We start from the raw sequence: 13742 nt of genomic DNA on the forward strand, positions 1-13742 counted from the left end.
TGGTTCACCTCATTCCTCCAGCTGAGCACAGTAGTAACCAGCAGTATTTCTGAGGTGCATCACATCCAACAAGTTGCTCCTACTCCTACTGGGAGAAATACGGTAGACTGGCGCCTCAGCGATAACCTCCAAGAAAAACTACATCTCCCAGCAGGGCCTGCGGCTTTGACGTCACATCGACGTGTCACCGCTTTTGACAAGCGATATCCCGGAGAACTCGTAGAGTCACTGTTTTTAAGCTGCGTCTTCTGGTCCGTGCGAGATCAGTTCCGACCTGAGAGTTTGGAGAACTTCGCTGGCAGGTAAATAAAACTCCTGGGAAGCCGAGACGCATGTATGACGTCCATATTAAGACAAGTATAGACTAGTGAACTTCATTTTCTTTACTGACACGGATTCATCTCTCCAGCATTATGTATTATGGTGGGAGTTGTAGTTTCAGCGAAGATCTGGGTGGCCCCATCATTAATGGAGACTTAAAAACATTTCTGATCAGTATGTGCTGGGGTATCCCAGTTGTTAACCCTTGTAGACTAAAACTGGGGGAAGTGCTGGTGGTCCCGTACATGGGGTTTTCCGGTTAAAGGGGTTGCTCAACTTTTAATATGATGTAGAGAGTGATATTCTGAGACAATCTGCAATTGGTTTTCATTTTCTGTTGTTTGTGGTTTTTGAGTTATTTAGCTTTTTATTCAGCCGCTCTCCAGTTTGCAATTTCTGCAATCTGGTTGCTAGGGTCCATATTACCATAGCAACCATGCACTGATTTGAACAAGAGACTGGGATATGAATAGAAGAGACCAGAACAGAGAGAGGAATAATGAACGGTAACAATAACAATACGTTTGTAGCATTACAGAGCATTTGTTTCTTTTTTTTTTTTTTTTGATGGGGTCAGTGAAAAGCTGAAAAGAGTCAGAAGAAGAAGAAGGCAAATGATTTCAAAACTATAACAAATAAAAAAATGAAGGCCACTTGAAAAGTTGCATAGAATAAGCTATTCTCTAACGTACGAGATTTTTCGCATAATGTTGATCCTCATACTTTAAATCTGCAAAATCGTTTAGAGCAGGACTCCACGGACGATTCCACCGCGCTGCGCAAGAACGCTTGCGTCACATCGGATGCAATGGAAATAAGGTAAATAATGCATTGTTGATGCGACACGACTGTTGGATGCAGACGCAGCGTGCAGCGCCTGCATCTGACAGTCGTGTCGTATCAGTGCTGCAATACGATCCGACAATAGCATTACTTACCTTATTTCCATCGCATCCGACGTGACGCAAGCGTTCTTGCGCAGCGCGGTGGAATAGTCCGTGGAGTCCTGCCCTTAAATGTCAAATAAACCAAATAAGATTGTCCTGCCTCCAATAAGGATTACTCGTATCTCAGGATCAAGTACAAGGTACTGCATTATTATTATTATTATTATTACAGAGAAAAAAAGGAAATCATATTTAAAAATGTGAATAATTTGATTAAAATGGAGTCTATGGGAGATGGTGTTGCATAATTCTAGGGTTTCTGGATAGCGGATCCCATAACAGCCACATCAGCAGAAGGGAAGAGGAACACAAGAACGAAAAAAACACAGAGACATATTAAACTTTGAAATCGCTAAGTCTTTATTAAGAAATAACTTACCGAAACTCCGCTTGCGCTCCACTTCAGAAAAGGCGACAATCCATCATGCGGAGCTCTATTTCTCCTCCCTGACTATCTCCTATAAGGAAATCAGGGAGGAGAAATCGAGTGCCGCCCGATGGATCAACACATCACCTTTTCTAAAGAGGAGCGCAAGCGGAGTTTCGGTAAGTTATTTCGTAATAAAGACTTAGCAATTTTAATATGTCTTTGTGTTTTATTTTTCGTTCTACCAAAAAAATTGATGTTACAGGTCCTTTAATGAAACTCCGGGATTCTGCTCAGCAGGGACAAAGATAACAAATCTTCTAAACGTACTATCTACTCAATGTTAGGGATGCACCGAATCCAGGATTCGGTTCGGGATTCGGCCAGGATTCGGCCTTTTTCAGCAGGATTCGGATTTGGCCGAATCCATCTGCCCAGCCGAACCGAATCCGAATCTTAATTTGCATATGCAAATTAGGGGCGGGGAAGGAAATTGTGTGACTTTTTGTCAGAAAACAAGGTAATTAAAAATGTTTTCCCCTTCCCACCCCTAATTTGCAAATGCAAATTAGGGTTCGGGTTCGGTATTCGGCCGAAGGATTCAGGGGTTCGGCCGAATCTTTCCCGAAGGATTCGGGGGTTCGGCCGAATCCAAAATAGTGGATTCGATGCATCCCTACTAAATGTATCAATTTAGAACAGTTAAAGAGTCTGCGACCCCCTCCCAGAGCTGCTTTAGGGTAAGGGCACATGCTGCTATTTCGGGAGATTAGTCGCCCAGTGACAAATCGCTTCTTCTTCGGGCGACTAATCTCACCGAACTGCCTTCCCGCCGGATAGAATCTGAATCGCCGGCGGGATTCGTTTTCTGAAATCGCCCACAAAGTTGCCTTACTTCGGCCGACTTCAGAAAACCAAAGTCATCCGACTGCCACCTCGCCGGTGATTTACATACTAGCCGGCGGGAAGGCAGTTCTGGGAGATTAGTCGCCTGAGGAAGAAGCGGTTTCTTGCTGGGCGACTAATCTCCCAAATAGCAGCGTGTGCCCTTACCCTTAGAAGGTGAAAAATGAAACTTTCCACTTCAATTTTAGAAAAACACATAGAAAATAGACAGTTATTGGGAAAATTTTTTTTATTTCTGGTGAACTATCTGAAACCAACTGAAGTGTTCGAAGGTGAACAACCTTTTTATCGCTGTCAGTGGCAGGTGTCGTTGTTCATCCTGTAGGATAAGATGAGTAAATAAGGAGATCCTGGTAAGCTGGAAACTGATGACATCATAAGAATTAACTTCTGACCTATGTCATGTGTGAAACAAACATCCAGATTGGTGCTTAGTCACAGTCACTGTACTTAGGGAACCACCTGTGCTTTTCTTCAATAGTTGCATTACTTGTCCAGCACTTTGATTCTGTTACTGTGTGTTACTGTGGTTGTAGCTTCACATCCATCATTCAAGTTAGACCAAAGAGACAGGGCCATGCACCAATAAGCTGGAGTATTGTTAACTAAGGCCTATAAAAACATAAGCACCCAAAAGCCTTGTCTGATTGGTGGGCCTGAAGCAGAGGCAGATGGTATCAATGGGCTGGGATGAGTAACAAGGAAGTATTTGATCACATCTTGTTTTTAGTGGTAGTATCCCTTTAAGCTGCAGTTGTTGTTTTTGTAGTCCCCATGTCCCTCAAGCAGAGATCATCCGCCAAGTATTTCAAGTATATCATTTAAATGTTTGAACACCAGGGGGGGCAGATTTATCAAGGGTCAAATTGAAAATTCGAAATTCGACTTTTCAAGTTTTTTTTTATGGTCGAAACTGTCGAAAGTCTACTAGGTCGTTATTCAAATTTGATTTGAGTTTTTTTTAAAAAAGAGATTTATCATACTCTGGCTGTTCACCTTTAAATCAACTTTTAGTAGGATGTAGAGGGTGATATTCTGAGACAATTTGCAATTGTTTTTAATTTTTTATTATTTGTAGTTTTTGAGTTATTTAGTGTTTTATTCAGCAGCTCTCCGGTTTGCAATTTCAGCCATCTGGTGGCTAGGTTGCAAATTACCCAAGCAACCATGCATTGATGTGAATAAGAGACTGGAATATGAATAGGAGACGGTCTGTATAAAAATATGAGTAATAAAAAATAGTAATAACAATACATTTGTAGCCTTACGGAGCATTTGTATCTAGATGGGGTCAGTGACCCCCATTTGAAAGCTGCAAAGAGTCAGCAGACAAAGGCAAATAATTAAAAAACTATAGAAATTAAATAATGAAGACCAATTGAAAAGTTGCTTAGAATGAGCCATTCTATAACATACTCAAAGTTAACTTAAAGTTGAACCACCCCTTTAAATGGCATGTAAAGTCTAAAATAGAAGGCTAGAAATGCTGTATTTTGTATACTAAATATAAACAAATAATTTATTCTTTCAAAGTTGGCCACAGGGGGTCACCATCTTGTAACTTTGTTAAACATCTTTGCAAGACTAAGACTGTGCACATGCTCAGTGTGGTCTGGGTTGCTTAGGGATCGTCATAAACAAAGCTGCTTGAGTTCTGCATGGCTGGGAAGTAAGGCGGGGGCTCCCCCTGCTGTTCATAAGTATGATTGTTTCCCTGCTCAGCAGTTAGAGACCGTCTGACAATTCCTATCCACAGTTGTAAATGAAGGGGGAATTTCACTGCATACAGTCAGGTTTCTTATAAAAACTGTACACATTTTTAAATTAAAGTATATTGGAGATATGTTTCTTTTTCATTAATGAAAGTGTGGGATTTTATTTGTTTGCCTTTACATGCCCTTTAAGAACTCAAATTCGAACTCAAATTCGACTATTTGCCGCCTAAAACCTGCCAAATTGCTGTTTAAGTCAATGGAAGAGGTCCGGGGATCAATTTTGAGTTGTTTGCAGCCTTCCTGACATTCGAGCTTTTTCGGAGAAAAAACTCAAATCAAGTTTTTTAAACTCGATTAAAGTTTTCTGGGTCGATTCTATTTATCCAAATTCGATTTTATCAATACATTTCGATTGGTTGAATTTCGAGTTCTTTGGAGTTTGTGGGAGTTTAAAAAAAAACTCACATGAATTCGAAATTCGACACTTGACAAATGTGCCTCCCGGTAATAGGTTAAATCTGAGACGCTTATGTGCTGATTGAGGCGTACAGTTGTATAAGTGCTTTGTTTAGGCGTGTACACTTGCAAAGGCACCTGGATTTGTATCTGACGTGTGTTTGGTGACATTTCAACGGCACAAATGCAGATACAAATACACATCACTGTGTTTGACATGCACATTGTTTTAACCACAGTGGAAACAGGCACATCTTACAACAAGGAGGATTTGCTTTGAATCTACAGCACCCATCCTTTCTGCTTGTGTCACCAACCGCTAAACTGGTTGGTTTAGTCTATATATATATATATATATATATATATATATATATATATATATATATATATATATATATATATATATATATATATATATATATATATATATATATATATATATATGAGCAAAGAAATCCGCACTCAGAGTGTGGATTTCTTTGCTCTTTGATATTGATATATGTTCCAGCACCTAGGCATTTCCATATATATATCTATATATATATATATAGATATATATATACAGTAAAATCTGACATTGAGCTGTACAGCTCCATAGGTCAGCCTAGACTCCAGTGCATCTTTCTTAATAAAGGAAAACTATACCCCCAAAGTGACTAGTTAAGCAACAATTTATATAATATTAAGTGATATATTAAAGAATCTTGCCAAACTGGTATACTGTTAAAAACCCATTTTTTGATATTCTATGTGCTGCGTCAGAGATCACCTGACCAGAAATACTGCAGCTCTAACTGTAATAGAAAGACGCGTGGAAGCAAAAGGCAGAACTGTGTCTTTTAATTGGCTCATGTGACCTAACATATATGGTTTGTTCGTGTGTACCGTGAATCCTAGGATCCCAGGGGGCGGCCCTTATTTCTTAAAATGGCAACTTTCTATTATGAATTACCCAATGGCACATACTACTAAAAAAGTACATTATTATGGAAATGGTTTATTTACATGAAGCAGCATTTTACGTATGAGCTGTTATATGCAGTATATTTTTATAGAGACCTACATTGTTTGAGGGTATAGTTTTCCTTTAATATAGCCCAGGAGCGCCCATACTTTACTAATGCAAGGTCTACTTTTAGTGATGATGTCCCATTAAGATCTACATCCATAAAAGCATTGTTAGCATTCTGTTCCATGGAAAATATTACTTGAATATTGATTTATGAGAAAATGTAACAAACAATGATTTCTTATGTAGCTTTAACATAATAAATATCTGAACGAAAGCATGAAACAGGAGGATGATTTGCTGACAGTGTCTTGAGATCTACTGATCACCAGCTAAAGATCCCGATCTACCTTTTGGACACCCCTGATACAGCCCCTTGCCCTTGTTATGTCGTCTGTGCTGTTTTTGGTTTATATCATTGTCTTCCTGCCCCAAACCCTTTCCCAGTCTTCCCAGTATAATATAAATTTATTGACTCCTGTGAGTAGCCCTGACTGACTACCTTCCTAAAATCCCAGCACTTGCTATTAGTCTTTAACCCTTCCTTGAGTCTTACACATCTCTTCTTATGCAGCTCAGAGTTACACGTTCAGGCAGAGTCGGACTGGGGGCGCCAGGGCCCACCGGACTGCTGTCCAGGGCCCGCCTCCACCCCCTACTGCGATGATGCGCTCGACACTCATGCATGCGGTTGCGCATGCGCGAACAGAGCCACCTCGGCGTGCATGCATAAAACCCGAACATCGGTAGAGGGGGGGTCTGGCCTGGCGGGGGCCCATGAGGGTCTGGGCCCACCGGGTTTTTTCCCGGTGTCCCGCTGGGCCAGTCCAACACTGCGTTCAGGATTTGATATTATGAGTTAACTGAGCTCTTTAAATTCAACTTTTGTTGGAATATTGCTGCCTACTGTACTGTCTAGTTCCATGTTTCCATCTCTGTCTTTCCTTTCTTTCTTATCCCAGTAAGAGAATAACACAGCCCATTGCACAGAGAGAACAACATGACGGAGAAGAACGGGGACGGTTTCAGTGAAGCAGCAGAAGAGGGACCAGGTGGAATCCTTAACAAGTAGGAATTGTAATTTGCTGTCCATTATATCTGGTAGTTTACTGAACTACAGGCCTTGGTTATCATTTTTGTACAGAGTCAGAACTATCAACCAATCGTTGATGGAATAAATAACATATTTTATTACATCTTTTATAATACACAAAAGCCATGAATATCTTGTAAATGATATCCTTATAAACGGTGAGTAGTGATGTCATCAGTTATAAACGGTGAGTAGTGATGTAATTTCTGTCACATGACTCACTAAAATTTGTGTATTATAATTAATAAAGTACCCCCAGTTGTAAAATATGAGGATATTAAAAGTTACCTCGGAGTTCCATGACCTGTATAAAAACACTCGGCCTTCGGCCTCGTGTTTTTATATGGTCATGAAGCTCCTTGGTAACTTATAATATCCTTATATTTTACAAGAGGGGGTACTTTATTCACTATATTATCTCCTCTATCTAATAGTCCAACCTGGTCTTGTATTAAAATGGCATTTCTATGATGCTGTTTCCATCATTCAGCTCCTTAACCCATCGATCAATATGTTGGCGCTATATAAATACATGTTAATAATAATCCTCCTTATCTCTTGGCAGAGTCCTGATATCATTCTCATAATGCCTTTAAAGGAGAACCAAACCCATAATTATAAAAACCCCCTACCCTACATAGACCCCCTCCGTGCTCCCCCCTAGCCTATCTGTTACTTTTGGTAAATGCCCCTAACTCTTTACTTACCTCTCTTTGCAGATTCAGCGAAGCTCACTGGCGCCATCTTCGGGTCTTCCGGGCGATTCAGCAATTTCCGTCAATTTCGGCACATGCGCAGTTGTCAAAAACCAGAAGACTGCTCCAACTGAACATGTGCTGATACGGCGCTTACTTCCCAAAGAAGACCGAAGAAGATGGTGCCCATGACCTCCGCTGCACTGAATCTGCAAAGAGAGGTAAGTAGAGAGTTCGGGGCATTTACTGAAGGTAACAGCTAGGCGGGGGGGGCAGGGAGGGGGGTCTATGTAGGGTAGGGTAGGGGGTAGGAGTTTTTATAATTAAGAGTGTAGTTCTCCTTTAAAGGACATGTAATCAAGCAGCAAACTATCAATTAATTTTTTTCCATTATAAGCTGTTTTCTTTCATTTTATATAATTGTCACACTTTGTTACACTTACATTTCTCTGCTTCCTGTTTGCCCCAAATTCTCATTCCTTCACCTTAGTTTAAATCCCTGTATATGACCACCCTGTGCCATCCCTGTTTTTGTCCTATGCAGAATGTTTCCCAAAATGATCACTCAGAGTGCCGCAAAGGACTGGATTAAGGGGCGTCGGGCACAGATCCGCCCATGGAAAAATTTTGTGGATCAACGTCGTTTCTCTCGCCCTCCTAACTTCGGAGAAGTGTGTAAGCGCATGACAAGGAATATCGAGCATTTTCAAAGCAACTATATGTTTATTTCCCTTGGACTCATCTTGTACTGCATGTGAGTATGGCTTTGGGTTTCTACACTCTGTTTCTGGATTTCTACAGTAATTATAAACTGAGGTTGTCATCCAGAGGCTTTACCTAGGGGCAGATTTATCAAGAGTCAAATTTCGAATTCAATTAATGGAAGTTTTTTAAAACTCCCATAAACTCCCATGAACTTCGATAGAAATGTATTTAAAAAAATCGAATTTTCTAAATTTGGGTGAATAGGATTGACCCGAAAACTCAAATCAAAATTCGATTTGAGTTTTAAAAACTTGATTTGAGTTTTAAAAACTCGATTTGAGTTTTTTCTCAGAAAAAAACCTGAATGTCAGGAAGGCTGCAAACTAGGAATCCATCAAATCCGGAATTCGGTTTGGGATTCGGGCCAGGATTCGGCCTTTTTCAGCAGGATTCGGATTCAGGCGAATCCTTGTGCATGGTCTGAACCGAATCCAAATCATAATTTGCATATGTAAATTAGGTGTGGAAAGGGAAATCACGTGACTGTCAGAAAACAAGGAAGTAAAAACTTTTCGCACCTTTTCCTTTCCCGCCTCTAATTTGCATATGCTAATTCGGATTTGGTTCGGTATTCGGCCGAATCTTTCACGAAGGATTCGGGGATTCAGCTGAATCCCAAAAAAGTGGATTCGGTGCATTCCTACTGCAAATAACTCCAAATTGATCCCAGGATGTCTCCCATTGACTAAAACAGCAATTCGGCAGGTTTTAGGTGGTGAATAGTCTAATGCGAGTTCTTAAAGGGCCAGAGTATAATAAATCACGAAAATCGAATTTAAATCTTTAAAAAAACTCGAATCAAATTTTAACAATTCCCTAGTCGAATTTAACAGTTTTGGCCATAATAAAACTTTTTTGACCCTTGATAAATCTGCCCACTAGTGTTCTTACTTCATACTATCTAAGACCATCTAAGATGGTTCAATGTATTGACTGAGGATTGTTTAACGGGGATATATATGTATAATACTGCTCAGATTGTGCTTATTTTCCATCTTTTCAGAATCACCTCTCCCATGTTGCTGATCGCTTTAGCTGTGTTTTTTGGTGGTTGTTACATCATTTACCTGAGGACCTTGCAGTCCAAGATGGTTCTGTTTGGTAAGTCATTTTACCTGTTATGATGTCTAGTGACTTAACCTGTATCACAGGTAATATTTCAGATATGTTAATTATTCATCCAAGTACTATTTACTAGGGATGCACCGAATCCAGGATTTGGTTCGGGATTCGGCCTTTTTCAGCAGGATTCTAATTTTAATCCCCCTATTCAAATGTAAATTTGAATGTGACATTTATCACACCTCAACAATGAAAACAATCCTAATTCGACTATTTGCCACCTAAAACCTGCGGAGTTCATGTACAAATCAATGGCAGAAGTCCAGTAGCGATCGTTGAGGGGGGCGGGCCCTGGTGTGTGACGCGCAGCCGGGCCCTGCCCCCCTCCGTACGGCCGCATTTGGCCGCATTTTCAGCGGCGAACGGACTGCCGGGGGGCCCTGAGGGGGTGCGGGCCCTGGCCCACTCACACCCCCTGCTCCCCCGGTAGTTCCGCCACTGCAGAAGTCCGTTGAGCCATTTGGAGATGTTAATAGCCTTCCTGAGTTTTTTGTTTGGGAGAAAAACTTGATTTGTACGAATCGAATACGAATCGAATATGAATACAATAGGAGTCTAAAACCATTCGAATTTTCTACTCAGGAACCTTTCAGTCGAATATCGTAAAATTACCTCCCAGTCGAATTGTGAGTATATTCGAATTAAAAGAAATTCACACAAATTCGAAATTCGACCTTTGATAAATGGGCCTCTTAAATAATACATCTAAGAATTTGATGAATCCCCTTCTGTTAGACATCTTTTACCTTAATATTTTTGTTCTACTGATAATCTGACGCTCTTCAGTAAGAGGACAGAAACAACAATATTCTTAATAAAAACTGAAATGAAAAGTGTACAAAAAGATACTAAATGATGAGCAGAAAAGCAGAGTGGAATAAAATGTCATCATACAAAAAAATGATGACTAATTATAAGAATGTGATTTATTGTATTATAGTGGGACTCACATTTTAAATTGATTTCTGTATTCTGTATGTTTTTTGGTTTTTATTAAAATAGTCTCAAACAGGAATTAATAAAAACAAAATCTACTTTTGTAACCATTTACTGGGAATTGATGATGCAAGTGACTTGGCACTTGATAGGGTTTGTTTAACTTTGTCTGTTCTCTCTGCAGGTCGTGAGCTCAGCACAGCTAATCAGTATGGATTGGCAGGTGCTGTATCATTCCCCTTTTTCTGGCTTGCAGGAGCAGGTGCCGCTGTCTTCTGGATTATTGGTAAGTGTTTCTCTGCCTTTTCTATTCAACACCTTTGGTGTGTAGATATACTGTGACTTTATTTTCCACTAAGGTGACCACCTTTACAATTTGTTGTGTACATGGGGCACCCTTCACTGCAAAGAAGGACTAGCTACATCTAGTGGTCAATATATTATTATACTGTTTTCCTACATTCTAGATAACGTCCAGCAAGTATAAAAATAGTTAGCATCACACAGCCAAGGTGGTGCTCCATTTAGACAGGATAATTGTTCTACAAAAATAACTTAATATATCAGTCTGGGGCTTGAATCAGGGGTAGCTACAGAATGTTTTTTCAGATGTAATTCTTCTGGTTACTATGGTGGCTTGAGTATTTGTTGGCTGCTGGATGTGCCAGTTGAGTGTGTGACCTAGCATTTTAAGCAAGCTGTCTTTATCTAAACTAGAATATAGTAAACCAGTGCTTGTGCCCAGAACCCATGTACACTAAAAAAAAAGTGGTCCCACACAAATCTGATTTGGTTTTAGTGTTTTTTTCTTTTTAAGACACTTTGAAAGCTATTACAGTTATAATAGAGGGGGTTGTGAGACAAAAAGGGCTTCCTTTTTGAATGGATCTGTTCCACTATTAGACTACCCCTTTTATAGAGAATCCTGTCCTCCTTTAGAGCCGTATCACATGCGCTCCATAATGGCCAGACATCTGGGGGGTTGTTTATTAAAGTCCAAATGCTAAAAACCCCAAAACAATTTAGTTTTTTTTACTATAAAATCTGAATTTTTGGTGGGAAAAAAAACTTGATTTTTTTTCGGGATTTATTATACCCCGAGGATAGAAAAAGTCTGAATCTGAAAATCCGGCATCTCAGACCTGCCAAGGTTGCAATTAAGTCATTGGGAGAAGTCCCAAGATATCTGTACTGTGTTTGTGCAATAATCTGTAGATTTCATGCTTTTTGAGGAAAAATCAGAAAAAATCCGAGTTTTCAGGTGGGAAATCCAAAAAATTCATACAATTTGTTTTTTTTCACCATTTTTTCCAATTTTTTCCCTGCACAGGAAATTTTCGGGAAAATGTATTGATAAAGGAGGGAAGAAAACCCGTCTGGATTTATTTTTCAGAATATAATAAGATAAATTCAGAGGTTGCTAAAAGGGCCTCCCCATCTCAGTAACATGTCTCTGTAATACATACCGGTAGCTTCCTGTAATCCGCTAGTTCCGTTTTTGTTACTTCTTTACCTCACTTTTAAGGAAAGGCATTGGAATGGGTAGAAAGAACACAGAAAACACTGTAGAGATGTTATGTGCATACAATAAGCTTTATCATCAGGATTTTATTGCTGGGTAATATGTTGGCGCTTTATAAATACGTGTTCATAAGAATAATCATTAAAGGGCATGTAAAGGCAAACAAATAAAATCCCATTTATACTTTCTTTAATGAAAAAGAAACCTATCTCCAATATACTTTAATTTAAAAATGTGTATCGTTTTTATAAGAAACCTGACTGTATGCAGTGAAATTCTCCCTTCATTTATGCTGTGGATAGGAATTGTCAGACGGTCCCTAACTGCTGAGCAGGGAAACAATCATACTTATGAACAGCAGGGGGAGCCCCCGCCTTACTTCCCAGCCATGCAGAACTCAAGCAGCTTTGTTTATGACGATCCCTAAGCAGCCCAGACCACACTGAGCATGTGCACAGTCTTAGTCTTGCAAAGATGTTTAACAAAGTTACAAGATGGTGACCCCCTGTAGCCAACTTTGAAAGCATATATTATTTGTTTGATTAGGCTTGTGGTGCAGTAAGTTCATGTTTATATTTAGTATACAAAATACAGCATTTCTAGCCTTATTCTATTTTACACTTTACATGCCCTTTAACTTACTGTATATCAAGAAATAAATGAAAGCTGAATACTTTTAATTTTTCCTGGTGATTTTCTGCCTTTATTTCTAGGTGCCACTCTTGTTGTGATTGGTTCCCATGCATCTTTTCATGAGCTAGAGGGAGAGTCTGAAGAACTGCAGATGGAACCTGTGTAATAGTCCGACACCGGGGTCAACCTTTGAATCCCTGGAAGTGCAGTTTTCGGAGACTTTTAAACCCTGACTGATTTTTATATCCCTGCTTCGTTCCTTTTCTGGTTTTGGTCCCCCCCCCCTTCCCAGCTTGCACTTTTGCAGCAGGTTTTGCACAAGTATTTCTAAAGGTCAGTAAATCCTCTCTGTGAGGTGAAATAGAGCAAATAAAATCCCATAGGATTTTATATATGCACAACACCAGGCTTGAAAAAACAGCTTTGACACGGACTGCAAGCCATGGAAGACACGGAAAGATTCAGTGCTAAATACTCGTAATCTCAATTTGTAAACTTTACTGTGTCTGTCATCTTGTTACTGAAATAATAAACTTGTATATATAATTACTATCCCTTGTGTTAGAGTCCTGCGCAAAACCAATTTGTTAAACCCTACCCGCAACCCGTATACTTACCCGCTTGGACCCGCTACCCGGCCCGCAAGTACCATATCCGCAACCCGATCCGCGACCCGCTGACCATCAACAAACAGGAAGTGCTGTCATTGTAAACCCGTAGTGACATCATTAGAAGTAGGCGTGGTCAGAAAAAAAAGGAGTAAAACGGGAAGTGCTGTCATTGTAAACCGGAAGTGACATCATTAGAAGTAGGCGTGATCAAAAAAGGAGTAAAACTCGATGTTGCAAAGACCCGCGACCCTCAAACCCGGAGAACCGCTGACCCGCGTCTATACCTGCTCCCGAACCTTCTACCTGCAACCCGCAGGGTACCGCAGGTTTTTGCGGGTGCCCGACCCGCTGCAGGACTCTACCCTGTGTTGTATTTTTTTTTGCTCAAAATTGTTACTAAAATAATAGTAACAATAATGATACGAATGTCAGCCATATTGATAGGCTGCAGGGTAAATCGGTGAAAGGGTCCCAGTGCTGCACTAGCAGGACATACACCACTTTTTCTATACACTTGTCAGAATCTTTAATATCAGTGGGGTCCAACCTTCTCTCTATTCTGTGAGATTATCCAATTTGGTTGCACACTAGATTATATAAAAACGATTTACTGCTCTGTGCATATGTAATTCATGTGTATGGTT

General features: G+C 40.0%; 1 protein-coding gene across 1 annotated transcript; it reads left to right on the plus strand.

Moving 5' to 3' along the window:
- The first annotated feature begins 284 nt into the window (after window positions 1–284).
- rabac1.S (Rab acceptor 1 (prenylated) S homeolog) lies at window positions 285–13036 on the plus strand. The gene is given in 6 exon segments (NM_001091073.1): window positions 285–302; window positions 6684–6789; window positions 8054–8263; window positions 9278–9375; window positions 10517–10618; window positions 12568–13036. Coding segments are annotated over 5 exon segments (564 nt in total). The 5' UTR covers window positions 285–302; window positions 6684–6721; the 3' UTR covers window positions 12654–13036.
- Window positions 13037–13742: the final 706 nt, after the last annotated feature.

This window comes from Xenopus laevis, chromosome 7S (genome assembly GCF_017654675.1).
Source record: "Xenopus laevis strain J_2021 chromosome 7S, Xenopus_laevis_v10.1, whole genome shotgun sequence".
Classification (NCBI taxonomy): Eukaryota; Metazoa; Chordata; class Amphibia; order Anura; family Pipidae; genus Xenopus; species Xenopus laevis.